We start from the raw sequence: 27,845 nt of genomic DNA, 5'->3' as shown, positions 1-27,845 counted from the left end.
CTCCCTTTTCTCAGCCTTCACTCTGTGTTCCACTGACGACAAGGTCAGCATCCGTGGCCCTGCCCTCTCTGAGCGCCTGGCCAACCAGATTACTGACTCTGGTTCTGTGCTTCTGGTCCTCCATTCCTCCCACAACTATCCCATACTGCAACTAGCTGGACCTGAAATAAACAGTGATTTTATATTTTACTGTGATCACTCCTGCTACACACAAAGAACACAAAGTGTACAAAAGGCTGTGCATTCCAGTTTATTTTATATCAAATTTCCCCATAATCAAACTCTGATGTACAAATGAAAACTGGGATTCAACATGCAGGGTTCTGCCTCAGCAGACTGGCCTTCAGCAGGAGTAATGCTCAAAGCAGACCAACTGACAGAATCAAATCCTGGATCCATGTCATTCCTTCCCTCCTTCCTCACCCCTCCCTTATCACGCAGATAAAAATAAATTATTGATTAGTTGGTACTGTTGAGAAGGACTACAGGCGCTGCTGAGGGTCAAACAACATTCTGCACTGTGAGTGGGGAGTGCTGTGTCACTGGCACACCTGACCACTCTGACATCTGACACAGTCTTCTGAGACCAGGACAATACGCAGCATGGTCACACATTCACACACAGTTCATTACAGCAAGTCATCTGTGGACAGGTATGGGATTGGGGTGAGGAGGGATGAGAGAGGTGAGGGGAGTTGGGAGATGAAGGCACTTGAATTCTCCCAGGGGTTGGGTTAGGTCAAGAGGTTAGTGGTCAGAGTGGGGTTGTTTGATGTCAGAGCAATGACTATATATGTATATGAATGGACAAAGCAATCAATCACATGACACTATTCATTCCTATGTGAAGATTCAATAGTGCATTTGAAGCCAAGGAAGTCGTTAAGATGGTGTCTCATGTGGGAGATTTATGTAGACATAACATGTGCAGTTTGAGTTATGTTGCAGGCTAGCTCAGTGCTGCCCCCTCTCATTGACTCAAGTTGAAGGCAGAACAGGGTATTGCAGGCTATACAATTGTAAAATAATCAGTTCAAGGACATACATCTAGTGTAATAGAAGCAATTATTGGTACCATGATTGTTTTCCATGTTTTATTACATGAAGATTGCCATATTCCCATTCACTATAATGGGGATCCTGTTTTCTGCGAACAATCCCTGCAGTACCGTGGTCAGCCTTGAACTTTGTGGTGTCAATAAGAGGGGTTTAGGTGTCAGAGGTCATGCGCCCCAATGGCAAAGAGAAACCCAGTTTGCAAATAAGCTCCTGAATAATGATAATGTAATGATCAAGCACAGAGGGTACACTGTGTGTGTGTATAAGAGGGAGAGTGTATTTCATTGGCACCCAAAATTAAACTTGCTTCTGATCTCTCCTCTGGTTGGCACGTTGACCCTCTGCTGTCTTGTGTGTGTCTGTGTCAAAGGGCAGCTGTGGTGGCATAAGGCATGAGTACAGTGATGTCAACTGATAAACAAATGGAAAAAATATTAAAAAATAAAATCCAGCACTGTGAGTCACTGTTCATCAGCTGGACGGGGAGGAGAGCGCAGATTGGTTCCTTGGCTTGGTTCCGTTTGTGTTCTAGAACCCTCCATAGACTGCATTACCATAAATATCACTGTGGTTAGTGGAGTAACAGACACAGCCATAGGAGCACGTGTTCTCTATGGAGGAGGTATCAGCTGTGTCTGTGTGTGTAAAGCACTGACAACTCAGTTTGATGTGATAAAAAGAGGTGTGAGGGTGGTTAAGCTGGTCTAGCAGACCTAATCACTGCTTCTCTACTTCACTATAGACTGGGGGTGACTATAAAGTGCATACTTAAAAACCCCGGTTAGATGTGTGTGTCTGAGTTCCTCCAGAGCAGGTTATACCTTATACCACAGCCTCACACATACACACCTCTACAGAGTGGAGCACAGGACACTTTAAAATATCTTACATTTGAAATTACAGCTATGGAACAGCTCTTTACAATAATGAATGTCTATTTAGTTACGTAGGCAAATATGAGCAACAACTTAAAAAACAAACAACCCCATCCCTTCCTTGTGAGACAATACTGGCTACATCTGAAGACACCCTACTGCCTATATATAGTGCACTATATATGTCACTGAACCTTTGGTCAAAAGTAGTGGACTATAAGCAACAGGGTGACGTCAGTGGAGGCTGCTGGGAGGAGCTATAGGAAGACCGGCTCATTGTAATGGCTGGAAAGGAATCTATGGAACGGTATCAAACATATGGAAATCACGTTTGACTCTGTTCCATTTCAGCAATTACAATAAGCCTGTCCTCCTATAGGTCCCCCCACCAGTCTCCACTAGGTGATATTTCAGACTCCCAGTAAGAGAACAAACTGCTTTGTAATCCATTAGTCAGGTCTCTAAACTCTCCTCCAGCTCTGATTCCATTAGTCTGGTCTGGCAGAAAGACACATGATTATTCACGCATCCTTTGTTGCCCCAGCAACCAGGAGAATAAGTGTTCTGATTGGCTATAGCGGGCCCCTCCCTCCATATTCTGACCAATCAGAGGTGAAAAGCAGTCTTTGATTGGCTGTATGGAGCCGTGCGGTCTTGCCATTATAGGGATTGTGTCTTATAGGAGGATCTAAGGGTCAACATCCTCCAGATCACTCTTTGAATCACCAAGCATCATGGGAGACTCAGAACCCTGAGATAAAGAGAGAGGGGAGAGAAGGATTACATGAGACGTGGCATTTCAGATTAAAGAGATATGTAGATATAGTTTTTATGAAATCCATTCATACGAAACTCTCCAGCCTAGATTTAAAGCCCCGTTCTGAGAAGTGGCAATATCTCTATTCTTGGGCTGTTACTGTTCTCTTTGTACATTCTACCTCTGAAGTTTTCCATAAACACACTGTCAGACTGTGTGTACCTGTCGGAGGCTGCGGTCGGCGTTCTCGTTGGCTGGACTACCGTCAGAGCCGTTGCTGCTGCCAGATGGCTCCTTCTCGTTGAGCAGTGCTGTGGCGTAGGCCAGCGTGTCCTGGGCTGAGATGGTGCGCTGGAATGTTTTGGCTGTGGACGTCTCATTGGACACGTTGCTCTGAGGAGTCCAGTAGTGTTCCGACATCTGACAGAGAAACACACTGTTACTCTTAACGCATACTCTACTTTCCCACACACACACAAACATGCCTCACGCATGTACACTCACACCACAGGAGGTTTGTGGCACCTTAATTGGGGAGGACGAGCTCATGGTAATGACTGAAGTAAGTGCAATGGTATCTATCATATACGTCACTCATAGTTCAGGTGTTTGATGCCATTCCATTTGCTCTGTTCTAGGCATTATGATCTGTCCTCCCCTCAGCAGCTTCCTGTGACTCACACGTACATATGAGAGACAGGTCTGAAATAGTCTGCTGGATTGTGTGTGTTATTTGTGCTTGATGCTTGCCTTTTTCTGCAGCCATTGCACTGCCCAGCTCCAGTGACCAGACAGATCTTTAAAATAGTCCTTAGCAGGAACACACCTGGAGACACACACTTACACGTTATGTGAAACCAGGAAGTGTGAAATAAGAGGTTTTCACGGAACTGAAAAATGTGCAATACTTTGATGTATTTGCCGCAACGGTCAAATCTACCCCCATTCAATATTTTCAGCCTGAGACACAATTGTGGCGACATGAACATATTTCTCAAAACGGTCTCTAGAGAAACTCACTTCTGTGCCAGGGTAACCAGGAACTTGACACACTGATAGCAGCGGCTGCTGTCCACATTGTTACTCTGGTGCATCAATGCTGCAAACAAGAGAACAGAGTCACACATGTTAACTCGAAATGACACCACGACAAGGTTCCAGTTGAACAAAGTTTACTATACTTTATGAACACACAATAAGGTAGCCATTCCACTCAAGGCTAGGTCCATCAACAACAAGACTCCCTGCGCAGGCGCACTCTTGACTGAGTGATAGCCCTGTAATAACAGAAATATAGGGATACTTAAAACATGAACTTAACAATCTCCCCCTTTTCTTTAAAGACAAATAAAAACATCAACAACATAATTAAATGTCCAAGTATTATTCAAGCTGCCACTTTCCATTACGGAGAGCCTGTAAGACCGGATGCTCCTTTTTTAGTCAGACAGTCAGCCAGTTGTTCCTTTGTGGTCGACCACAGAATCCGCTGGATTCTCTGTGCTTGAATAAGTTCCTTGATGCTGCTAATCTCAAGACGAAGTCTTTTCTCTGTGACAGACTTGGTTGACTTCACAGCATCAACTAAAGAGTAGTTGTCAGTGACACAAACTACAGGTAGAATGTGCCGTTTTGTCTCACCAGTGGAAAGCTCTGAGAACAGAGTTGCAAGAAAGATAGCATTGTCAATTCCATCCGCAAGAGTAAGTGTTTCTCCAGCAAGTGTGCTTCGGACAACCCTTCTGATCCTTTTTGACTGCCAACAGATAGGTGAGAATCTTCCTCCTTCACCCATTAACACGATGAGACGTCCACCTTGTGTGCCTCCTCCATCTGTAAGGTTCCCTAGCGGAGCATCACTGAAGACAACGAGTTTCAAAGAGTCATCTTTTCCAACATGCTGAAACTTTAAAGTCACTTGTTGTGATTTCAGTTTACAAACAACTTTGTTTGCCTCATGAATGGTTTGTACAGTGGCGTATTTTGTGTTGGATGCCAAGTTGCAACCATCAAACATTACATCAGGTCTACTCTGTCTAGCAACCCATAACTTTTGTCCTATCTTTGACCTCAATTGATCAGCTTCAACTCCACAGAGGGGAATTCCTTTGTGAAGAATCCAGGTGAATGGGTTGAAGATTCTTGATATAGCTCTCCTGTTGCATCAGTATTTTTCCATCAACTGTAATAAACTCTATGCCAACATAACAAAAATGATCATGCTCCTCACGGCCGACCTAGAAAACAGCTTTGAGGTGTGGAATCACAGTTGAAGCAAAGGTCTGTGAGCCACCCCAGATAAAGTCATCAACATGACAGGCAAGTACTCCAGTCACATTGCAGTCTTGATCAAGCCAATAGAAGACTGCAGAATCCACTTGTGACATTTTTCCACCTGTATTCAGCATTGTTGCCTTGACTTTGTTGTACCAGTAGAGTGATGCATCTGCCAGTCCATACACACACTGTTTTAGTTTCCACAGTGTTCCTCCGATCTTAGCTTCAGGCAGAGGTCAGATGTGAATGTCCCTTGACAGCTCTGTTCCCTGCAAAAATGCAGATTTGATGTCTATGGAATTAAGTTTCCATTTTTTTCTGGCAGATCACTGACATCAGCAATCTGAGTGAGTGAGGAGCATGTCGGTGAGTCTTTTGGGAGTTCTTTAGCAGCCAGCTCCTCAAAACCTCTAGCCACTAGACGTGCTTTAGGCACGGTTCCAGTTAAGGATTCTTTAAGGGTACACACCCACCTTGTTGAGACGCATTTTTGGCCAATGTCTTTGACTTCCTCAAACACTAAATTTTTCCTCCAATTACTGAGCTCATCTCGCTTAGCTGAGTCAAATGACACGTCCTTTGTTTGAAGTACATCATCATTTTGAATGTCATTCTGTTTTTCTCGATTTTCCATTGGTTCAATTCTGATACTATCTACAAGTGACAGGTCAGCTGACCCTGCTATACCAGAAAGTGTAGCTGGTTCATATTACTGCAAGTTGTACCAGGTCTGGTGTTTTCTTTTGGCTTTTCCTGCTCGTCCAATGACGGTTGCTGTATGTGGAATACCACTTTCTCTGTCCATGTATTTAACAGTTTGTCCAGTTTTCAGATTGGAACAACCATGTTGTCTTTACACATGTGGCTGTTGTTGAATGTTTTCCTCATTTGAACGCTCAACAGTATTACCTGTGACATGGTTGAAGGTCTCTGCTCCACTTCCTGTGTCAGTTTCAGTGTCCATATCATTGGATACGACATCTGGTAGGTTTGTGTCAGTTACTGTGTCTTTTTTGTCATTTTCATTAGGAGACTGATTCTCAGCAACAGCCCCTCTTTCTTGTTGATCATTTACTTTCCGCAATCTTGAGTGATGCACCCTGACAAGGATGCCTCCGTGCCTCACAAATACCACCACACCATCTTGGCCAATGACGACTCCCGGTCCTTTCCACTCTTGACAGTCAACTCATTTGTAGTACACTTTGTTTCCAGTTTCGTACCTCCCATCATCATTATTCCCTGAACTGCTGAGTAACTTCTGAAGTCTGTCAACTGTAACGTGTCCAAACTGTTTGTGAAGCTTCAACAATACTTTGTGTTTATTTTGTGTTCATGTTCTCTGTGACTGTCAGAATCTCATTTTTACATGGACTCTGTGTGATGTCTTTGTCAAAAATGTTTACACAATAGTGGCCTGAGGTAGTAAGTTCAAGAGTCACTGGTTGTTTAAACATCACTACCTTGTCATTTTTTTTATGTCTAGTACAGCCCCTGCCTTCTTGAGGGAAGCTTTGCTTAATAGTAAGGGGATATCTGTAGGGACCACCTCTGTTTCAATGTGACACTTTGTCTGACCAATTTTTGCTGGTATCTTAACTCTCTTGGTAGAATGGACAATTCTCCCATCTCCAAATTTGAAAGCTCTGTTGCTTGGTGTGTCAATCATATTGTGTACTTCTTTCATATTTAGTTCACGGACATAGCTATCAAGCCATTTTGCACCACACACTGTCCGTGTACATGCAGTATCAATCACAGCAGATCCTAAGGATTCAACTATACAAATCTCAGTATCAGAAGCAGATTCATTTGAAAACAGTGTAATGTTACACTGCTCTATCTCTGTGTTTACATTTTCCTATGTTAGTTTAACTTGTTCATTTTTATGAACACAGTCTTTAACCCAATGGTAAGTGCTTTGACAAATAGCACATTTTGATCTCCTTCCATATTTGTCCAGTGGATTTGTACCGGGAAATGGCGCCCTCTTCTGGTTGTCTTGAGAACGTGACTTGTTGGCGCCTTTTCTCTGCTGCTCAGTGTAATATGCGGCGTCACTCACTTGCATTCCATCTGTTACTGGCGCGACAGACGTCTTTTCACCCAAAATTATTTTAAGTGGCAATTTCATTGACTCAAAAGTCAGCACAGTTTCTCCCTACCATCTAGACAGGCAGTATCTAGCAACTTGAAAGCTAACACTGCATCCGGGAGAACCATGTCGTACTTGCGCATCATATTGTACCTCTGTTCGAAATCAGTGATGTAGTCCGTCATAGCAACCGAAATATGTATCGTAACACTGTCAAAGTTTTAAAAAATAAATTTTAAAAATAATTTTAAAAAACACTGTCAAAGTTTGAATATGCCTCGTAGGCACGGTCTTTCTCTTCTTTAAGAAATACAGAATCCAGTGCTCTGATCTAAGTTCCCATACCGTCATCCTTGTTCAAATCCTCAACGGATATTTCCAGTACTGTATCTCTCGCTCTTCCTTCGAGCGATAATACCACCGCAAGTGCTTGCTTTTTCACGTCAGATTAGTAACCCGTGTCGATTCCAAGTTCATTTGACCAACTTTCGTACGACCTCGTCGAAGTGAGGTGGCACATTGTAGTTATTAGCCATCGCCTGCTACCAATGTTAACTCGAAATGACACAACGACAAGGTTCCAGTTTAACAAAGTTTACTATACTATAAGGTAGCCATTCCACTCAAGGCTAGGTCCATCAACAACAAGACTCCCTGCGCAGGCGCACTCTTGACTGAGTGATAGCGCCGTAATAACAGAAATATAGGCATACTTAAAACATGAACTTAACAACACACACAAAAGCCCAGTGAAGAGTGGAAGGTAGCCTACCTAGCAGACCTTTCTCTGACTCGAAGGCGTACTTCAGTCTCTGAGTTTGAAGAGGATCCTCCACCACCTGAGAACACACACACATTACACATCCAGTCTGGAGCTGGCATTATTCACTGTGTTTCCAAGGACACGCAGAAAGGTTTGATTGCCAGCTGTCACTCACCAGCAGCTCCTGCAGTAGCTGGAACACGTTCTTCAGCTCATGGGGCGGAGCGGTCTCCAACTGAGTCTACACACACATGAATGGTATTAGATGCGTTTTGTGCTGGGATTTTTAGTTATCTGTGATAATGGATTTGTTTAGTGCTGGGAGTTGTAGTTCTTACCTTGAGCAGCTGTAGTACTCCCAGGGAGAAGGGCTCATTACAGAAGGAGCAGTATGTCACCATCTCTATCAGCACAGTCAGAGGGCCGGACAACTCCCGCACCGCAAACATCACCTACACACACGGGAAAAGTTACAAATACAACCTCTTCCATATAGATGTGTCAATGTGTGTGTGTGCATGAGACTGTGTATGTTACCTCCAGCAGGTAAGGCTGTCCCTCATGGGTGAAGAGCGAGGCCATGATGTCAGCGTCGAGCTGGAGGAGGCTGGAGGAGGCAGGGACACTGCTCACATTCAGCTTACAGACACCTTGATCTGAGAAACACACACAATCACGCCAGGTTACACACATCAGCGTATTATGGAAGCATCCTAAAAGTAGTAATGTGTGTTTGTGTGTGTTACCATGTGTGTGCTGTGTGTTGAGGTCTGAGTGGAGAGTCATCAGGGCCAGAGTGGAGTGCAGGTGCAGGAACTCTCTGGCCTGGGCTGGACTCCACCTCCGATTCTAGAGCGAGAGAACGAAAGAGAGATAGAGAGGACGCAAGATAGAGGGAGTGGGAAAAAGGTGATGAGCTTCCAGAACCATCAACAACAACATCCTGTCATATTCATTTCTCTGCAGATGAGCAGGAATTGTGTGTGTGTGTGCGTACCTGGTTGTTCTGTCTGTTGGGTCCGAGGAGGAAGATGAGCATCCTGCGATACGCTGAGTGTTTCAACAACAACTGGCACGGACCAGAGCCCTGGGAGAAAGAGATACTGGATATCAGAGTGGATCTGTCTATGTGTGCATGTAATGTGTTCACATGGTGCTTGTGTGTGTGTTACCCTCTGAGCAAAGTTGCTGAAGAGGCTGAAGTATTGGTTGCAGTGTTTGACGTTCTCAGGAACGTCTTTGTCCAATAGGGAGAGGAGCGCATCGGTCAGGCTGTCCAATCCAGAGTCAGCGAAGTGGAGAGCACTCTCTAAGGTTTTCTCCAAGATGGCTGCCACTACGACCCTCACCTCCCTCACCCCACACTCCAACAGACACACCCTGGGGGGAGGAGAGAAAGAGAAGATCAGTTGGATTGATGAGTAGTAATGTAAGTACTATAAGCAGTAGTGTTATGTTAGTACTGCAGTGGTTCCGTGTGGAGTGTAGTAGTATTATAGTTGTACGGACTTGGTGATCTCTCGTCCCTCAGGTCCCACCAGGTACTGAGCCATCCAGTGACAGGCTTCACTGCTTTTAGACAGCAGCACATCCACCGTAGCCATCCACTCCTCTGTGTCCACCCGCAGCTTCTTCTTGGTGTGGAGGTAGGTGTGGAACAGGAAGTGGACCGCCAACTGGAGACTCTCTCTGGCCATGGCCTGGTAGGCTGGGTGCTTCAGCTTTGTCTGCAATACAACACACATTGCTTATAAGAACAGTTTGGAGAGGCAGGCACAACCTTGAATTATGCTGACACGTCTCTGTTTATCCTACACACACAAACAGTCACAAACACGTACCGCGTTGACGGAGGCCAGTGACAGAGTGAAGTTGAAGTAGTCGCTGTTGTACACATCTCTGTTCTTCATAAACTTCAGGTTCTCATCTCTCACCATCTACACAGAGACAGAGAGACAGAGATAGATAGAGAGAGAAAGAAGTTTGTCTGTGTACCACAAGATAGTCTGTTAGCTTTCTTAGCCAAAGCCTAAGCATGAACACAGTGTGCTATTAAAGTCTTCTGGTCTCAAGTAAGGTTATTGATTTTTTTTTAAACGTGGTCTACAGAACCAGTGTATTTACCTGGTAGATCCTAGCAGGCATCTTCTCCACAAACAGTCCTTTCTTCTCTCCCTTCCGTACGAGGCGGGTCAGGACAGAGAGACGGTCATTGTTGGCCCTGGGGGGCCGAGGGGACGACTGGGGACTGACATCTGGGCTAGAGGGTGCCGAACTACATGGGAGAGAGAGGGTTAAAGTGCGAGTTGTGTGGGTGTATATTTAGACTGTGTGTGTGTGTGAGACTCACAGTGTGAGGTCTTCTGCCTCTTGCCTCATGGCACTGACTCTGCTCTTCTTAGGGAGAACAGGAGAGTTCTGGTCACTGATCCTCTGGTAGAACAACATGTAGGCGTTCCAATACCGCCGCCGCACGTCAGGGTAGGGGTTAGCTACACACACACAGATACAGACCAACACACACACCTAGAATGGGATGTTTGATCTTTCATGTCATTACAGCACTACGCAGAAATTGCTCCGCCATTTACTGGTTGCTAACACTAATAGTTTGCCAAATTTCAGTTTATGTTACAAAATAAGCTGGTGTACAAAACCGAAAGTAAAAGACACAAAAACAAAACTTAAGGGAAGCATAGAAATACTGCACATAGAACAGATACCGCTTCTTAGACTTGCTTTCAAGTGGAATGATTGATCTAACTCCCATTTCTATGTGAATTTGGTCAGGTAGCCAAAAAAGATACATATTACCACTAATGTACAGAAGGAACTGGAAGAGAGGGGGACCAAGGACACTACCCGAGGGACATCACAACTTTTGCTGCTGAGAATGTTTTGTTGACATCCACTACTTGGTCTACCTGTTAAATAGGACTTACACTGGTCGTAGACTTTAGGCCGATACTCTCCTCCAAAGCACTCGTACTCCAGAGTCTCGTCATTCATATCAAACTCCTCCACCACGTTGTCATTAAACTTATACCACCTTCCCCTAGCACTGCTGAGGACAGTAGAGGAAAGGAGAGAGAGCAGAGAAGGAGAGGACAGGATGATAAGTTGATCATTTGTGTTAAAAGTACAAGTACTTGTCTTAAACGTGAGATATACATGTGTGTGTGTGTCTCTGACCGTCTGTCCTTGATGAAGGAGTAGTAGTGTCCAGCGTGTGCCTGTCCACTGTGGACTACAACTCCCACCAGTTCGTAGTTCTCTGAGATGGTCACCTTCTTCCTGGGTGAGCCCCCTGCCTCGCCCCGGCCATCTCCCCCCTCCGCCCCCCCATCCTGACGAGCCATGCCAGACACTGTGTAGGGCTCCATGTTCAGCACCCAGGGAAACCTGATCTGCTCGTCGTATTTGATGGAGCGTCCGCTCTCCCAGTCGAAGCCGAAGCGCATCAGATGGATACAGAGAACACTGGGCAGGGACTTTATGCAGGTCCGCTTCACTGTGGTACGCTGGAGAGATGCGCACACAGCGTTAACATAAATGTACACAAAAACACTGGACAGCGACTTAATAAACACCCTCTTTATACACACACCTTCTCCTTGCACTTTTCGCAGTAGTAGGCGTTGGTTCCTTCTAGCACCTCCCCCCTGACAAACTGGTCCAATGAGATCTCCAGACTCTGACAGGAAGTCACACCCAGGTTCAGCGCCATAAACGTCTCCTCTCGCTCATACCTATGATCAGGGATCACAGGTTATAGTTAGGAGTTTATACATGATGGCTGCCTTTGTTTGTGTGTGTGTGTGTATGTGTGTGAGCTCACCGGTGAGGGCAGTCTTTGCAGATCTTCTGATCAGAGAAGATTCCTTGGAAAGTATTCTTGAAGATCTGCTCACGGCTGATTTTCTGAAAAACAAGACAGACCCAACATCTCTAGCAATATAAAGGTGTGTGTTGTGTTACATTGTAGTACACACATGTGTTAAGTTGATGGAGAGTGTGTGTTACATTACATTTGACATTTTAGTCATAAACTGGCTAAGTGAGACAACACATCACAATCGTATCAAGTCCATTTTTCCCCCACAAAGTATTTATCAGCAAAGACAGTGCTAGTGGGACAAGACAAGTGTGCCTTAGTGGGACAAGACAAGTGTGCCTTAGTGGGACAAGACAAGTGTGCCTTAGTGGGACAAGACAAGTGTGCCTTAGTGGGACAAGACAAGTGTGCCTTAGTGGGACAAGACAAGTGTGCCTTAGTGGGACAAGACAAGTGTGCCTTAGTGGGACAAGACAAGTGTGCCTTAGTGGGACAAGACAAGTGTGCCTTAGTGGGACAAGACAAGTGTGCCTTAGTGGGACAAGACAAGTGTGCCTTAGTGGGACAAGACAAGTGTGCCTTAGTGGGACAAGACAAGTGTGCCTTAGTGGGACAAGACAAGTGTGCCTTAGTGGGACAAGACAAGTGTGCCTTAGTGGGACAAGACAAGTGTGCCTTAGTGGGACAAGACAAGTGTGCCTTAGTGGGACAAGACAAGTGTGCCTTAGTGGGACAAGACAAGTGTGCCTTAGTGGGACAAGACAAGTGTGCCTTAGTGGGACAAGACAAGTGTGCCTTAGTGGGACAAGACAAGTGTGCCTTAGTGGGACAAGACAAGTGTGCCTTAGTGGGACAAGACAAGTGTGCCTTAGTGGGACAAGACAAGTGCCTTTTGTTATTGTGTGTTACCTTGAGGTGCTCGTCCAACTGGTCCACCAGTGAAGTGAAGAACTCATAGGCATCCTGCTGCTCCCGTACATACAGCTCCTTATTCCACATCTTAAAGATCTACAGAAACACATACACCTGTTATTTCTGGGTATGTGCAGTCTATCAGAATAAGAATGTGTGTGTGTAGTGTGTGTGCATGTTTAGATACCTTCCAGAAGTTCTCAGGGACATAGTACTGCAGCTTGCTCTCCATCAGGTGTCCGAACAGAGACTGGACCTGACAGAAAACACTCTCGTCTGGCTGCTCCGTGTCGTCCTCTATAGACAGAAAGGCCTCAGCCAGGCCAGGCTGCATGTACAGCTGCTGGAACACAGCATTCATATAGCAGGTGGCTCCACCGTTCTTTAACCCTACGAACCCCGACACAGAGCGACTGTCCACCGGCGGGAGGAACTGGGAGAGGGGCACAGAGGGAACAGAAGAGAGAGACACGTTGAAGGTAGACTGTATATCAAGAAGACCTATTAGCCTTTCTTATATCGTCACGCACCTGTAACACTTCAGTTCTATCACGCACCTGTAACACCTCAGTTCTATCACGCACCTGTAACACCTCAGTTCTATCACGTACCTGTAACACCTCAGTTCTATCACGCACCTGTAACACCTCAGTTCTATCACGCACCTGTAACACCTCAGTTCTATCACGCACCTGTAACACCTCAGTTCTATCACCTGCACCTGTAACACTTCAGTTCTATCACGCACCTGTAACACCTCAGTTCTAACACGCACCTGTAACACTTCAGTTCTATCACGCACCTGTAACACTTCAGTTCTATCACGCACCTGTAACACCTCAGTTCTATCACGCACCTGTAACACCTCAGTTCTATCACGCACCTGTAACACCTCAGTTCTATCACGCACCTGTAACACCTCAGTTCTATCACGCACCTGTAACACCTCAGTTCTATCACGCACCTGTAACACCTCAGTTCTATCACGCACCTGTAACACCTCAGTTCTATCACGCACCTGTAACACCTCAGTTCTATCACGCACCTGTAACACTTCAGTTCTATCACTCACCTGTAATACCTCAGTTCTATCACTCACCTGTAACACTTCAGTTCTATCACGCACCTGTAACACCTCAGTTCTATCACGCACCTGTAACACCTCAGTTCTATCACGCACCTGTAACACCTCAGTTCTATCACGCACCTGTAACACCTCAGTTCTATCACGCACCTGTAACACCTCAGTTCTATCACGCACCTGTAACACCTCAGTTCTATCAACCACCTGTAACACCTCAGTTCTATCACGCACCTGTAACACTTCAGTTCTATCACTCAATTCTCCATTCACCTCTGTTTCTTTGTTGTGTGTGTGTGTTTCAAGCATGTGTGGGAGACTCACGTCAAACTCCTTACTGAGCGAGGGGTCTGACTGGTGGTGCATGGACAGCAGTTCTCTGGTGATAAGCTGTAGGTTGGCCACAGAGCTGTCTGCTAGCATCACCAGCACCTCGTAGGCTGCCAATCTGCTGCTGGCCGTGCTGCACTTGGGGTGGAAGTCGTGGCTGGGGGGGGAGCTAGAGGCGGGGTCAGACGTGTTCAGGATGATGCGGGACGCTCGGAACAGGAAGTCATCCAACAGCTGCTGGATCAGAGAAGGACCTGCGGAGAGCGAACAAACACAGACACAGACAGACAGACAGACAGACAGGAGACATCAGAATACACACCGTCTACGAGCTCCAGATGGCCGTACGACCTCCCGATCAAAATCTCAAAAAATGCTTATGTGTGTTCTCACCTAGGAGTTCCTTCTCGGTGCCACAGAGTGACAGTAGTGTTTTGATGAGGCGGAGGTGTCCAGCCTGCAGGATGTTGTCAGCCTCGCTAGTCTCCATCTCAGAGCTCCAGCTGGGCTCAAAGTTATCCAACCAGCTGATCTCATCTTCCAACATGGCTGCCGCACTCACTGACAACACCTCCATCTCTGAACCTGAGGGAGGGGGACAGGAACATTCCTCATGGGTCAATGACAGTGTTGGAAAACTGTTGGTGCGTGTGTGTGTGTGTGTGTGCATGTGTGTAAACTCACTGGTCAGGTCATCCAGTAGTTGACATCGCAGTTCAAAGTATTCAGTACACTGAGACAGCAACCTGGACAGATAGAACAATATTATACACTCAGATACAGACAGATAGACAGGCACACACTGAACAAAACGGGCCCTGGCGCTATACATCCAAATACATTTAGAACCAACTATAGCTATATGACGCTACATATCAGCTTCCAATTATATTTTCAATTTAGTCAATCTATCATTGGTCACAGATATGTTTGACAGCAGATGGCGGCAAATTAACTTCCTACTGCCTCCCTGCAGCAACGACAACACGTGTGTGTGTACCTCTGGTTGACTCCCCTCATGACAGACGTGGGGCTCCAGAGAGGCAGCTGGGAGGTGAGGACAACTCGCAGCAGGAACACGTTGGGCTTGATGATCTCAGGGAACGCAGACGTGTCTGATTGGCTCAGAGTGTACAGCTGGTCACACGCCACACGCCGGATCTGACATAGAGACACGGGTTATAAGACACACACTCAGTCTCACCACCCCCCCCACACACACACACCCCCCACACCCTAGCTACCTCTCCACTGGCTGATCCCAGCAGGATGTCGATGATGAAGTCGCTGACACAGGGGAGGTTGTAGAATGACCCTGGATAGAGACAAACACTGTTAGCATTCGTTCTTCACAAGATAGTGTGTGTGTGTGTAACACGTGTTACCTAGCTGCTGTGTCCGTAGCTGTAGGCAGGTGACCAGTAGAGACAGGGCCTCTCTAGCAATGATGCAGTCTTTAATAGAAACACTCTGCTGCTTCACACATATCCCAGCATGCAACGCTGTGGGCGGCGCCTCGCCCTCACTGCTGGAGCTGCAGTTACTTCCTGTAGAAAGAGAGACAGACATCAGTAGAAGGCAAAACAATCAGAACACCAGAGAAACAGGCTGATAATTCAGGCTGTCGGTGCCATTATTATCCATCAGTTTCTTGTGTGTGTGTGTGTGTGTGTGTGTCTCACCAGTGCTGCTGACACGGCTGCGGACCACGAGGGGGAGTAGTGAGCTGTGTTCAGGTCTGATTGGCTGAGGACTGCCGACGAGATCCAATCGGCCGGCGGCTGCCGCCCAGGTTAGACGCATGAAACACGCCACCGTCGAGGTGAAGTCCCCGACCTCCATCGTCTACAGAGGAGAGACAGGGTTAGAGGTGTGCGTGTGTGATTATTAGGTATGCATTTGAGGTAGGTGTGTGTGTATGTATGTGTGTAAGGTGGCATTATAGGTTTGTGTATTAGGTGTGTGTTAGGTATGCATTAGAGGTGTGTGTGTGTGTATTAGGTGTGTGTTAGGTATGCATTAGAGGTGTGTGTGTATGTATTAGGTGTGTGTTAGGTATGCATTAGAGGTGTGTGTGTGTGTGTGTGTGTGTCTGTATTAGGTATGCATTAGAGGTGTGTGTATGCATTAGGTGTGTGTTAGGTATGCATTAGAGGTGTGTATGTTTTTATTTTTTATTTTACCTTTATTTAACTAGTCAGTTAAGTCAGTTAAGAACAAATTCTTATTTTCAATGACGGCCTAGGAACAGTGAGTTAACTGCCTGTTCAGGGGCAGAACGACAGATTTGTACCTTGTCAGCTCGGGGGTTTGAACTTGCAACCTTCCGGTTACTAGTCCACCGCTCTAACCAATAGGCTACCCTGCCGCCCCAATAGGCTACCCTACCTGTATAGCTACGCGTGCAGCAGGGATGATCTCCTCTACTCTGATAGAGGAGCGTTCAGACAGAGACATCTGTCTATAGGAGCTCTTCTCAGGCGTTCCACACAGTGACAGCTGTCTCCCTGGTCGCCCTGCGTTACGGAATGGCCGACTAGATAGAGTGTCACCCTCTCGGATGACATCATCATCCAGCAACGACGGCATACTTTGGCCAACCAATAAGAACCTGCAGGGAAAAGGAAGATCCAATCACATTCAACCTCTAACAATGTATATTTATTTGTGGATGTGTGGTCTTGTATTGCTGTCCTCGTGGATCACAGAAATCCCCAGAAGTCCCCACAAGGATAGCAAAACAAGGAAAACCTCTCCCTCATTTCCCATGTGCCCATGAGGGCAAAAGCTATTTTAGGCTTAGGGGTTAAGTTTAGGAGTTAGGGGTTAATGTTAGGGAAAATAGGATTTTGAATGGAAATAAATGTTAGCTCCCCACAAGGCTAGAAAAACACATGTGCTGTGTGTGTGTGTGTACCTGGCCAGTTGTAGACAGATGGAGTAGACTCCCTGTCTGGTCTCATAGTCCACCTCAGAGGGAATAGAGTCCCGCTGCATCACGTTCACCACCAAACTGAGACCTCCAGCTTTCAGGAAGTTCTCACAGAAAGACTTGACACTGGTCTTAGCCATCTCGTCATCGGAGGTCGGCATCAACTTAGAACTCAACACCTAATGAGAGAGAAAGAGAGATTTCAAAGGAAGAAATGTGTGTGAAATGTGTGAATGATGTGAGTATTGTGTGTGTGTGTGTGTACGCACCTCCAGGTTGTAGAGGACTCTGAAGGTGGACATCCCGGGAGCAGAGGATCTGAAGAGTGATTCCAAGATGGAGGCAGCACTGGGCTGGTGCTGCTGCTTAGAACCCAGAGACGGAGACCGAGAGCCTGACCCCTGACCCAGGGTGAACAATGTCTTCTACAGGAGACACACACACACGTTATCACACTGGCTCAGGTCAGAGCAGTTGAACTCTCCTCATCATAATTTCAACCTAAGCACAGCGCATATATATATATATATATATAATATGTACCTGGTGACTCCAGACACTGGACTCTTTGGGAACAAAGTTATCTAGAGCGTCCTGAACCTCTGGGTCTGTTGGGATCAGCAGCAGCAGCTTACGTACACGCAGAGTTATCCTGGAATACACACACACAGAACGTTATACATTTTTGACCATTCGGGAGTCAGGTTCAGATCCTCAAATCAAATCAAATCGATCCTTGAAGTATCTGCGTGAGTAACTCACCGTGGTTCGTCCAGGTTGGCCAGCTGGTAGAGCATCTCAAACACATTACACACCAATGCCATGACAACACCTGGAAGGGACTTCTCCTACACAAACATACACCGTTAGCACATAATCCAACTCAAACATGAACTCAATGTGTTTGCATATACATGGGCGCGCATGTGTGTGGTGTACCTGTTCCATAGCATAAGCTGAGTTGAAGACAGCAGAGCTGGAGGAGGAAGCGGAGACGGAGGACTCTGAGCTGCCACCAGAGGGTGTCCCTGTGCCAGAGCTCTTCACTGTCAGAGACTGCTCATCACTGAACCCCAGCTGGGACAGCAGCTTCTGGTCCCGGTTCATAGTCAACTACAGACAGAGAGAGAGAGTTACACAAAACACACACATAAGTTACATATGATACACAGTCAAACACACACACCCCACACCCATCTTTTGCCTTACAGAGACACAAATAATACACTCACCACGCTGTCGTTGGCAAAGATCTGAACGTTGTCGACTGGACAGTTGAGATGCTCAGCAATCTTCCAGCGGATGCTGCCTATAGTCTCGTTACTGTGGGCCTCCAAGGTGAAGGTGTCTTTGGTGGACTCATAGGTGACGTGTAGAGAGACAGGGTGGCCGTTGAACGACGCTCCGTGAGGTAAAATGGTACGAGGCACAGAGTACAGGTCCTACACATAGAAACAGAGTCATCTTTTCATGTGTTCATCTCGTTCTTTCACCCCCCTTCTCATCACTCAAATGCAAATAGTTTGTAACTACAGCTGAATACGTTGAGGGTGAAAACCAGTTGAAATTGCTTGGTCAGTTTGATGTCAGAGCCAGAGAGAGGGGATTACCTCGATAGTGATGACATAACGCTCAGCCAATAGCAGCAGCCTCTCAATGATCACCAGCTTGGTGGACCTGGAAGGTGATTGGACAGACGTGGCTACAGTCGGCATGGTGGTGGCGGTCAGCATCTTGGTTGCCCTGGTAACAGCATGAGTCAACGTGGGCCCTCCTAGAGCTGAACTGGCTGCCTGAGAGAGAAAGAACAAGGCAAGGAGACTTCATTTCATCAAGTCAGTAAGCTTTATTAGCATAGTATGTAATTATCTTATATAAGAAGTTGAACACATTCCATCTGATAGTTGTGATGAATGAAGAACTCACCTCCAGTCGTTTGTAACAATCAGCAATGAACTTCTTGTGTAAAGACACAGAATCCTACACAGACACAAAGAGTGAATACCAGAGACTGTAGTCCTGCTACACATAAACCCCCCCCCCGACACACACACACACACACACACACCTTCTTCATTTTGGGGTTGAGGTTGGTGTAGCTGTATGTGATGATTAGCTGTATGGCCTCGTTAGCAATCTCCTCATCAGGCGTTTCCATGGCGATACGCCAGATAAAGTCCATCCCAGCCAGGTCTAGCCGCTCCACACACTACACACACACAAACAGGGTTAGGGTTTGTAAGTCCCACACATGATGCCACTACATGTAGTCATGTGATAACATTTCATAAAATCCTTGAAAGTAACAAAAAATCTTATAGTTAACAGGTTACTAGTTATATCTTCTCCATTGGCAACCCTAGTGTGGAATGACTCACCAGTTGAGTCCCCTGGCGTTTCAAGCGATGGTCACACAAGTTGACATTCTCAAAGAAGGTCTTAAACAGATTAAAGCCTGAAATATCCCAAATAAAAAACACTAGTTAAAGCCACTATGTAAGCTCTACAGTGCATTCGGAAAGTAATCAGACATTTTGTTACGTTAGCCTTATTCTAAAATTGATTAAATTATATACTTTTTTCTCTTCAATCTACACACAATACCCCATATTTTAGAATAAGGCTGTAACATACCAAAATGTGGAAAAGGTCAAGGGGTCTGAATACTTTCCGAAGGCACTGTATATAATATTAAAAGAGTGGGCCATCAAAAATGCTAACAAAATAATATATCAAAAGTGTGTGTGATTATGTGTGTTTCACCATTCATAGTAATCTCGTAGGGCTCCAGTTTGAGGATCTTCTCTTTGAAGAGCTGCTGCTGAACATCACTCTCCAGATCATGCTGGCCCTTAGTGAACCACTCAAAACACATCTACACACACACAGTTAAAGTTAGTGTATACATATAGATGGAGTAGACTATGTAATATAGAGTATGTAACATGTGTGTGTACCTCTCTGTCCAGCTCGCAGACTTCGGGTCCAGAGACCAGGCAGTCCCATAGTTCTTTGGCTCTGTTCCAGACCAGGTAGAGGCTGGCCTCCTGGAGGAAGAAGGCCAGGAACCTCAGGTGGCCATCTAGATACTGGAGGGGGAGGGAGAGTGAGTCAGGAACCAGCAAGGACTTCATATGTTTATCTCACAGATATCAAAATCCTCAATCCATCATCCAGCATCTCAACCACATAAACTTCTACCAAAGCAAATCAGACAGACAGACAGACACAGGAGAGAGACAGACAGAACTGTACCTCCTGGTAGGTGTATCGTCCGTCCACTAGTGTGTGTCCGGTCAGTCCGTTGTTCCCAGCTGCAGACACCGCTAGTCGATGGCAGACCACCAGAGATCCTGTAATCAGTTTGACGATCTCAAAGTTCTTCTTCAAGTCCTGGATGATGCTCTGCTGGGGGAGCACATGTGCTATGAAGATGTGTCTGTGGCTTTGTATGTCTGTAATAGAGCCCGACCGATTTATCAGTTGACCGATACTGTCGGCCGATATTAGCCTTTTACCGATGTATTTGCATCAGCGTTTAATCCATTGAAAAGGACCGATATAAGATGTGGAGAAAACACTGTTCTTCATAGAAGTTGACGTTTTGTGCATTTCATTATTTGTACTGAAGATGTCGCTCTTTAAATAGCCATAAGCCTATATTGCCTTGGCACGCTACACTAAAAGCCAATTTATGCTTGATCCTGAAATGTATGGAGGGTGCGACACAACTACGGAGTCTCTGGAGACATACGGAGGCCAAATCCAGCCCCGTACCCCTTCGCCATGTCCCTCAAGTTTTATAACAATGTGGAGGGCTCCGTATGGCTCCACATTGACATGATTGGTTGATGGTAGTTGAAGGTGGGAGGTCTTCAATAAACAGAAAATCACTTCCTTAACCACTTCCTCCACAACAGCTCTGTGCTGCTCCGTGAAGCACAAGAAGTATGAATGCCCTGACTTCTGCAGAGGCCGTATCACTGTAAATGCTGCAGGGCCAATGCAGACGTCGGATTGACCATGGAGCACCTTTTAAGACGGGACACTACCAATGGGCCAACTCAACTACACCAGTCAGAGGAGAGCAGGGTTGCCATGCCTTTTTTACTACAAATTGGGTTAATTTCAAAACGATGTCGTGGGTGAAAATGGATGAAAATGCATTTTTCTTAAAAAAATATTTCACTGTGACCTGCTGCTGCTCACTATCAGGTCGTAAGGCAGCCTGTTGCTGAGTGTGTGAGTGGTGGGGATGGGGCGGAGGGGTGTGTATGTTGAGACTGAGCGCCGCAGCAGGCAGGAGTCACATGAGCAGCACGCGCGCATGTCATGACAACGTTTTACCAATTGTAGGTAGGCTATTTGGATTGTCATTATGGAGACACCTATTTCCAACCCTTTTATATAAAACATCTTAATGTGCTAGAACTAAAATAAGGCGGCAACGCACAGGAAAACTACTTTAGTCACGTTAGCTGACAATAATTATTATTTTGATGGAAAACTGAATTTAGCTTCTTACGTCGTTACGTCAACCTTATGGAAAAAGGGTTTATTGGCCAAATGTGGCAAACTCTTCTCTTGCTGCAGGAAAAAGCAGGGAAAAACATTTTGGGCTAGATTTCAGGCTTTGTGGGCAGGTTTTGAATACCTGGCAACCCGGGATGAGTGAACTATTGTGAACTAACTACTGTTTCTTAAAGGTGCTCCATGGTCAATCCGACGTCTGCATTGGCCCTGCAGCATTTACAGTGATACGGCCTCTGCAGAAGTCAGGGCATTCATACTTCTACAGCACAGTAGATAAGTTTGATAGGAAGTGGTTTAAACTGCACTCTAATGTCGACTTTGCTTATGGAAAACCATATCAAGTGAAGGGTTTTATGCATGCTCCGTTCTTGGGTCTCGAGTGCTACACAATGAAACTGACATTGAATGTGGAGTGATAAATCTGATACATTCATTTCTATGCCATGTTTTATTTTATTATTTTTACTTAACTAGGCAAGTCAGTTAAGAACAAATTCTTATTTACAATGACGGCTTACCCCTACCAAACCGTAACCTGGACAATGCTGGGCCAATTGTGCGCCGCAATCACGGCCGGTTGTGATACAGCCTGGAATCGAACCAGAGTCTGTAGCGATGCCTCTAGCACTGAGATGCAGTGCCTTAGACCTCTGCACAACTCGGGAGGCTATGTTGAAATGACGATATCACTGGAGTCGTTGCAAACCAATGTGCCACTTTGTGTAGCCCACCTGGAGCTGGCAAACATATTTAATAAATAGCCTTTAACTTATTGTTGTTGTAGCCTTGTGTTATTATGCAATTATTCATTGCCATGTTTAGTTAATGAAATTGGAAGTTATCAATTGTGATCATGGGTCACAACTCTATCACAACTGCAGATCAGCTGTTGTTACAATGCATTAGATTGATTCGATTTTTTTACAATTATAAACTGGGTGGTTCGAGCCCCGAATGCCGATTGGCTGAAAGCCATGGTATATCAGACCGTATACCATGGGTATGACAAAACATTTATTTGTACCCCTCTAATTACATTGCCTCAATCTCACACAAATTATCAATGAACCTACCAGGTACCTCCCCAAAGCCTTAAACACGGGCACCCTCATAGATATCATCCTAACCAACTTCCCCTCTAAATACACCTCTGCTGTCTTCAACCAAGATCTCAGCGATCACTGCCTCATTGCCTGCATCCGTAATGGGTCAGCGGTCAAACGACCTCCACTCATCACTGTAAAACACTCCCTGAAACACTTCTGCGAGCAGGCCTTTCTAATCGACCTGGCCGGGGTATCCTGGAAGGATATTGATCTCATCCCGTCAGTAGAGGATGCCTGGATATTTTAAAAAAATGCCTTCCTAACCATCTTAAATAAACATGCCCCATTCAAGAAATTTAGAACCAGGAACAGATATAGCCCTTGGTTCTCCCCAGACCTGACTGCCCTTAACCAACACAAAAACATCCTATGGCGTTCTGCATTAGCATCGAACAGCCCCCGTGATATGCAGCTGTTCAGGGAAGCTAGAAACCATTATACACAGGCCGTTAGAAAAGCCAAGGCTAGCTTTTTCAAGCAGAAATTTGCTTCCTGCAACACTAACTCAAAAAGTTCTGGGACACTGTAAAGTCCATGGAGAATAAGAACACCTCCTCCCAGCTGCCCACTGCACTGAAGATAGGAAACACTGTCACCAATGATAAATCCACCATAATTGAGAATTTCAATAAGCATTTTTCTACGGCTGGCCATGCTTTCCACCTGGCTACTCCTACCCCGGACAACAGCACTGCACCCCCAACAGCAACTCGCCCAAGCCTTCCCCATTTCTCCTTCTCCCAAATCCATTCAGCTGATGTTCTGAAAGAGCTGCAAAATCTGGACCCCTACAAATCAGCCGGGCTAGACAATCTGGACCCTTTCTTTCTAAAATTATCTGCCGAAATTGTTGCCACCCCTATTACTAGCCTGTTCAACCTCTCTTTCGTGTCGTCTGAGATTCCCAAAGATTGGAAAGCAGCTGCGGTCATCCCCCTCTTCAAAGGGGGGACACTCTTGACCCAAACTGCTACAGACCTATATCTATCCTACCGTGCCTTTCTAAGGTCTTCGAAAGCCAAGTCAACAAACAGATTACCGACCATTTCGAATCTCACCATACCTTCTCTGCTATGCAATCTGGTTTCAGAGCTGGTCATGGGTGCACCTCAGCCACGCTCAAGGTCCTAAACGATATCTTAACCGCCATCGATAAGAAACATTACTGTGCAGCCGTATTCATTGATCTGGCCAAGGCTTTCGACTCTGTCAATCACCACATCCTCATCGGCAGACTCGACAGCCTTGGTTTCTCAAATAATTGCCTCGCCTGGTTCACCAACTACTTCTCTGATAGAGTTCAGTGTGTCAAATCGGAGGGTCTGCTGTCCGGACCTCTGGCAGTCTCTATGGGGGTGCCACAGGGTTCAATTCTTGGACCGACTCTCTTCTCTGTGTACATCAATGAGGTCGCTCTTGCTGCTGGCGAGTCCCTGATCCACCTCTACGCAGACGACACCATTCTGTATACTTCCGGCCCCTTCTATGGACACTGTTAACAACCCTCCAGGCAAGCTTCAATGCCATACAACTCTCCTTCCGTGGCCTCCAATTGCTCTTAAATACAAGTAAAACTAAATGCATGCTCTTCAACCGATCGCTACCTGCACCTACCAGCCTGTCCAACATCACTACTCTGTACGGCTCTGACTTAGAATACGTTTGACAACTACAAATACTTAGGTGTCTGGTTAGACTGTAAACTTTCCTTCCAGACCCATATCAAACATCTCCAATCCAAAGTTAAATCTAGAATTGGCTTCCTATTTCGCAACAAAGCATCCTTCACTCATGCTGCCAAACATACCCTTGTAAAACTGACCATCCTACCAGTCCTCGACTTTGGCGATGTCATTTACAAAATAGCCTCCAATACCCTACTCAACAAATTGGATGCAGTCTATCACAGTGCAATCCGTTTTATCACCAAAGCCCCATATACTACCCACCATTGCGACCTGTACGCTCTCGTTGGCTGGCCCTCGCTTCATACTCGTCGCCAAACCCACTGGCTCCATGTCATCTACAAGACCCTGCTAGGTAAAGTCCCCCTTATCTCAGCTCGCTGGTCACCATAGCATCTCCCACCTGTAGCACACACTCCAGCAGGTATATCTCTCTAGTCACCCCCAAAACCAATTCTTTCTTTGGCCGCCTCTCCTTCCAGTTCTCTGCTGCCAATGACTGGAACGAACTACAAAAATCTCTGAAACTGGAAACACTTATCTCCCTCACTAGCTTTAAGCACCAACTGTCAGAGCAGCTCACAGATTACTGCACCTGTACATAGCCCACCTATAATTTAGCCCAAACAACTACCTCTTTCCCAACTGTATTTTTATTTATTTATTTATTTTGCTCCTTTGCACCCCATTATTTTTATTTCTACTTTGCACATTCTTCCATTGCAAAACTACCATTCCAGTGTTTTACTTGCTATATTGTATTTACTTTGCCACCATGGCCTTTTTTGCCTTTACCTCCCTTCTCACCTCATTTGCTCACATTGTATATAGACTTGTTTATACTGTATTATTGACTGTATGTTTGTTTTACTCCATGTGTAACTCTGTGTCGTTGTATCTGTCGAACTGCTTTGCTTTATCTTGGCCAAGTCGCAATTGTAAATGAGAACTTGTTCTCAACTTGCCTACCTGGTTAAATAAAGGTAAAATAAATAAATAAATAAACATTGGTAACCAGTTTATAATAGCAATAAGGCACCTTGGGGGGTTGTGGTTATGGCCAATATACCACACCCCCTCGGGCCTTATTGCTTAATCATAGCAGTCAAACAAGTTAAATCAACATCCATTGATGGAAAACATCTGGCGAGTTTAATAAGGGCAAATTATCTTCTCTCTTGCGGCATATTCAAATTCCATTATTAGTCACGTTAGCTGACAATTATTATTTTGATGGAAAACTGAATTTTGCTTCTTACGTCGTTACGTCAACCTTATGGAAACAGGGTTTATTGGCCAAATGTGGCAAACTCCTCTCTTGCTGTAGGAAAAAGCAGGATTTTTTGGGGGCTAGTTTTCAGGCTTTGTGGGCAGGTTTTGAGTAGTCATTGGGTTAGAAATTTTAGCTATACCTGGCAACCCGGGAGGAGAGTGAACTAACTAATGTTTCTATGGTGAGTGCGGAGTAAAGTGCCAAAAATGCACACAGCCATATACTGTAACGTAGTGTCATGAAACAACAATTGATGCTTTGCCCAAATGTAAAGTAAGTGCGGTTACAGCCCTTTAGTGAAGCCAGTGAAATCTGGGGTGTTATATTTTCTCATTGCGAAGGTTATTCCTCAACCACTGTCATTCAAATGTTTTCAGAGACACAGAAAAAAATACCTTTACAGGAAACAAAGTAGAACTTCGTAGCTACGTTTTGATGTATGGGTTCATTGCCACTTGATAGGGACTGGCCCAAATATCACGTTTCGCCAATCATCTCCCCCATTTCCATGACGTATGCTAGCTAGCTAACTAGCTGTGCGAGAGAGTAGTTGACGCCGTTCACGGAGGGTTAGTGCTATCCAGAATCCTTGGGACCCTAACCCAAACCTTAGTGTAACCATTTGTAGGGAACGTCCCACAGATTCCAGATAGCACTAAGGCAACACTTGGTGCAAGAGGCAGCGCTGTGCCAGCGGGTCATTTTGTGATTGAGGTTTTTCCTTAAAGTGACAACTACCAGAATTTAGTGGCTAAAGCCCTACAATTGAAGAAAACATAGCTAAATACTAATACATTGAAAATGTGTCCTATGTCGTTGTTTTCCAGCTGGCTAGTATGAGGCAGCACATTCTTCAGAGCCAAATCAAATCTTTAGCTGGAATCTGTGCAGTTGATCCAATTTTTACTAGAGTAATACACAATTTGTCCATAAATAAAACATCTAATCTTTCTCAGTGCTCCTAAATTCTGTGGGCCTTACATTTGAGGAAAGAAAATTAATGTAAGAAATCAACTTTGAGTATCTTTGTAGGGCTGCTTTAAGCCCAATCCATATAGACTTTATTTTTTATTTCAGCTATATATCAGTTATCTGTGAACATTTCCATAAAAACAAAAAACAAATCGGAATACAAAAATCACATATCGGTCCGGCTCTAGTCTGTTAGTTTTAAATACATTACGTTAATGTGCTGTATTCATGTATTTGTAATGCTGTCGACTGCTGACATCTTGGACAAGTGCTCTAGGGGGTAATGTGTGTGTGAGTGTGTACCTTGTCCTGTTTCTGGTAGGTCTGTTTGATGAAGGAGCGTGTGATCTCATGGAGCTGCCGCAGAGCTGGAACCACCCAGACCGCCTGGGGACTGCCCTGTTGAGAAGACTACATGCACACACACAGGTTAGACACTAGATGAGTAGCACCCCCAGCACCCCCGCCCCCACCGGGCATCTACTACCCCACAATGTTTGTTGCCACCCCCACTTTTGTTTAGAAATCACAATCACACACTAATTCATTTGTTAGAGATTGCAATGTATCAATATTTATCTTAAAACATTTGCTATGACATAGCCAATGAATATAAGCAGTTGTCACAAAATATATATTTAAAACTACATGGACACCCCTTTAAATTAGTGCATTCAGCTATTTCAGCCACACCCATTGCTGACAGGTGTATAAAATCGAGCACACAGCCATGCAATCTCCATAGACAAATATTGTAGAATGGACCATACTGAAGTGCTCAGTGAATTTCAATGTGGCACGGTCATAGGATGCCACCTTCCCAACAAGTCAGTTCATCAAATTTCTGCCTTGCGGCCCCGGTCAACTGTAATTGCTCTTATTGTGAAGTAGAAATGTTTAGGAGCAACAACGGCTCAGCCACGATGTGGTATGCCACATAAGCTCACAGAACGGGACCGCCGAATGCTGAAGAGAGTAAAAATTGTTTGTCCTCGGTTGCAACACTCACCACCGAGTTCCAAACTGCCTCTGGAAGCACTGTCAGTCGGGAGCTTCATGAAAATGGGTTTCCATGGTCAAGCTGCCGCACACAAGCCTAAGATCACCATGTGCAATCCCAAGCGTCAGCTGGCGTGGTGTAATGCTCACCACCTTTGGACTGGAGCTGGAGAACACAACCTGCTCCAATGCATAGTCCCAATTGTAAAGTTTGGTGGAGGAGGAATAATGGTCTGGGGCTATTTTTCATGGTTCAGGCCCTTTAGTTCCAGTGAAGGAAAATCTTAAAGCTAAAGCATACGATGACATTCTAGACAATTCTGTGTTTCCAACTTTGTGGCAACAGTTTGTGGCCATTTCC

The 27,845-nt window shown here is 45.4% G+C and overlaps 1 protein-coding gene across 4 annotated transcripts in view; it reads right to left on the bottom strand.

Moving 5' to 3' along the window:
- Window positions 1-234: 234 nt before the first annotated feature.
- The window catches only part of LOC112251095 (ubiquitin carboxyl-terminal hydrolase 24-like), a 40,743-nt gene continuing 13,132 nt past the window's right edge, over window positions 235-27,845 (bottom strand). For 2 of the 4 annotated variants that reach the window (XM_042322224.1, XM_042322226.1), the window contains 43 exons: window positions 26,789-26,896; window positions 20,172-20,324; window positions 19,874-20,005; window positions 19,680-19,791; window positions 19,295-19,371; window positions 18,985-19,125; window positions 18,843-18,896; window positions 18,527-18,709; window positions 18,149-18,358; window positions 17,856-18,029; window positions 17,679-17,764; window positions 17,460-17,568; window positions 17,186-17,341; window positions 16,902-17,095; window positions 16,373-16,595; window positions 15,667-15,829; window positions 15,370-15,531; window positions 15,229-15,299; window positions 14,985-15,145; window positions 14,669-14,730; window positions 14,378-14,569; window positions 13,979-14,238; window positions 12,761-13,006; window positions 12,571-12,669; window positions 11,665-11,747; window positions 11,434-11,575; window positions 11,019-11,347; window positions 10,769-10,890; window positions 10,177-10,318; window positions 9,951-10,101; window positions 9,668-9,763; window positions 9,336-9,553; window positions 8,999-9,206; window positions 8,824-8,913; window positions 8,573-8,675; window positions 8,364-8,482; window positions 8,165-8,278; window positions 8,002-8,067; window positions 7,836-7,902; window positions 3,712-3,790; window positions 3,442-3,517; window positions 2,914-3,111; window positions 235-2,685 (listed from right to left, as the gene is read on the bottom strand). In XM_042322224.1, coding sequence (XP_042178158.1) covers window positions 2,623-2,685; window positions 2,914-3,111; window positions 3,442-3,517; window positions 3,712-3,790; window positions 7,836-7,902; window positions 8,002-8,067; window positions 8,165-8,278; window positions 8,364-8,482; window positions 8,573-8,675; window positions 8,824-8,913; window positions 8,999-9,206; window positions 9,336-9,553; window positions 9,668-9,763; window positions 9,951-10,101; window positions 10,177-10,318; window positions 10,769-10,890; window positions 11,019-11,347; window positions 11,434-11,575; window positions 11,665-11,747; window positions 12,571-12,669; window positions 12,761-13,006; window positions 13,979-14,238; window positions 14,378-14,569; window positions 14,669-14,730; window positions 14,985-15,145; window positions 15,229-15,299; window positions 15,370-15,531; window positions 15,667-15,829; window positions 16,373-16,595; window positions 16,902-17,095; window positions 17,186-17,341; window positions 17,460-17,568; window positions 17,679-17,764; window positions 17,856-18,029; window positions 18,149-18,358; window positions 18,527-18,709; window positions 18,843-18,896; window positions 18,985-19,125; window positions 19,295-19,371; window positions 19,680-19,791; window positions 19,874-20,005; window positions 20,172-20,324; window positions 26,789-26,896 — 5,994 coding nt within the window. In that variant the 3' untranslated portion in view covers window positions 235-2,622. The remainder of the gene's footprint in view (window positions 2,686-2,913; window positions 3,112-3,441; window positions 3,518-3,711; window positions 3,791-7,835; window positions 7,903-8,001; window positions 8,068-8,164; window positions 8,279-8,363; window positions 8,483-8,572; window positions 8,676-8,823; window positions 8,914-8,998; window positions 9,207-9,335; window positions 9,554-9,667; window positions 9,764-9,950; window positions 10,102-10,176; window positions 10,319-10,768; window positions 10,891-11,018; window positions 11,348-11,433; window positions 11,576-11,664; window positions 11,748-12,570; window positions 12,670-12,760; window positions 13,007-13,978; window positions 14,239-14,377; window positions 14,570-14,668; window positions 14,731-14,984; window positions 15,146-15,228; window positions 15,300-15,369; window positions 15,532-15,666; window positions 15,830-16,372; window positions 16,596-16,901; window positions 17,096-17,185; window positions 17,342-17,459; window positions 17,569-17,678; window positions 17,765-17,855; window positions 18,030-18,148; window positions 18,359-18,526; window positions 18,710-18,842; window positions 18,897-18,984; window positions 19,126-19,294; window positions 19,372-19,679; window positions 19,792-19,873; window positions 20,006-20,171; window positions 20,325-26,788; window positions 26,897-27,845) is intronic. The other 2 variants (XM_042322225.1, XM_042322227.1) reach the window with 1 other exon arrangement.

The sequence above is a fragment of the Oncorhynchus tshawytscha genome, linkage group LG05 (genome assembly GCF_018296145.1).
Source record: "Oncorhynchus tshawytscha isolate Ot180627B linkage group LG05, Otsh_v2.0, whole genome shotgun sequence".
Lineage (NCBI taxonomy): Eukaryota > Metazoa > Chordata > Actinopteri > Salmoniformes > Salmonidae > Oncorhynchus > Oncorhynchus tshawytscha.
Note: the sequence above shows the minus strand (reverse complement) of the source record. Positions and strands in the feature narration are given on the sequence as shown.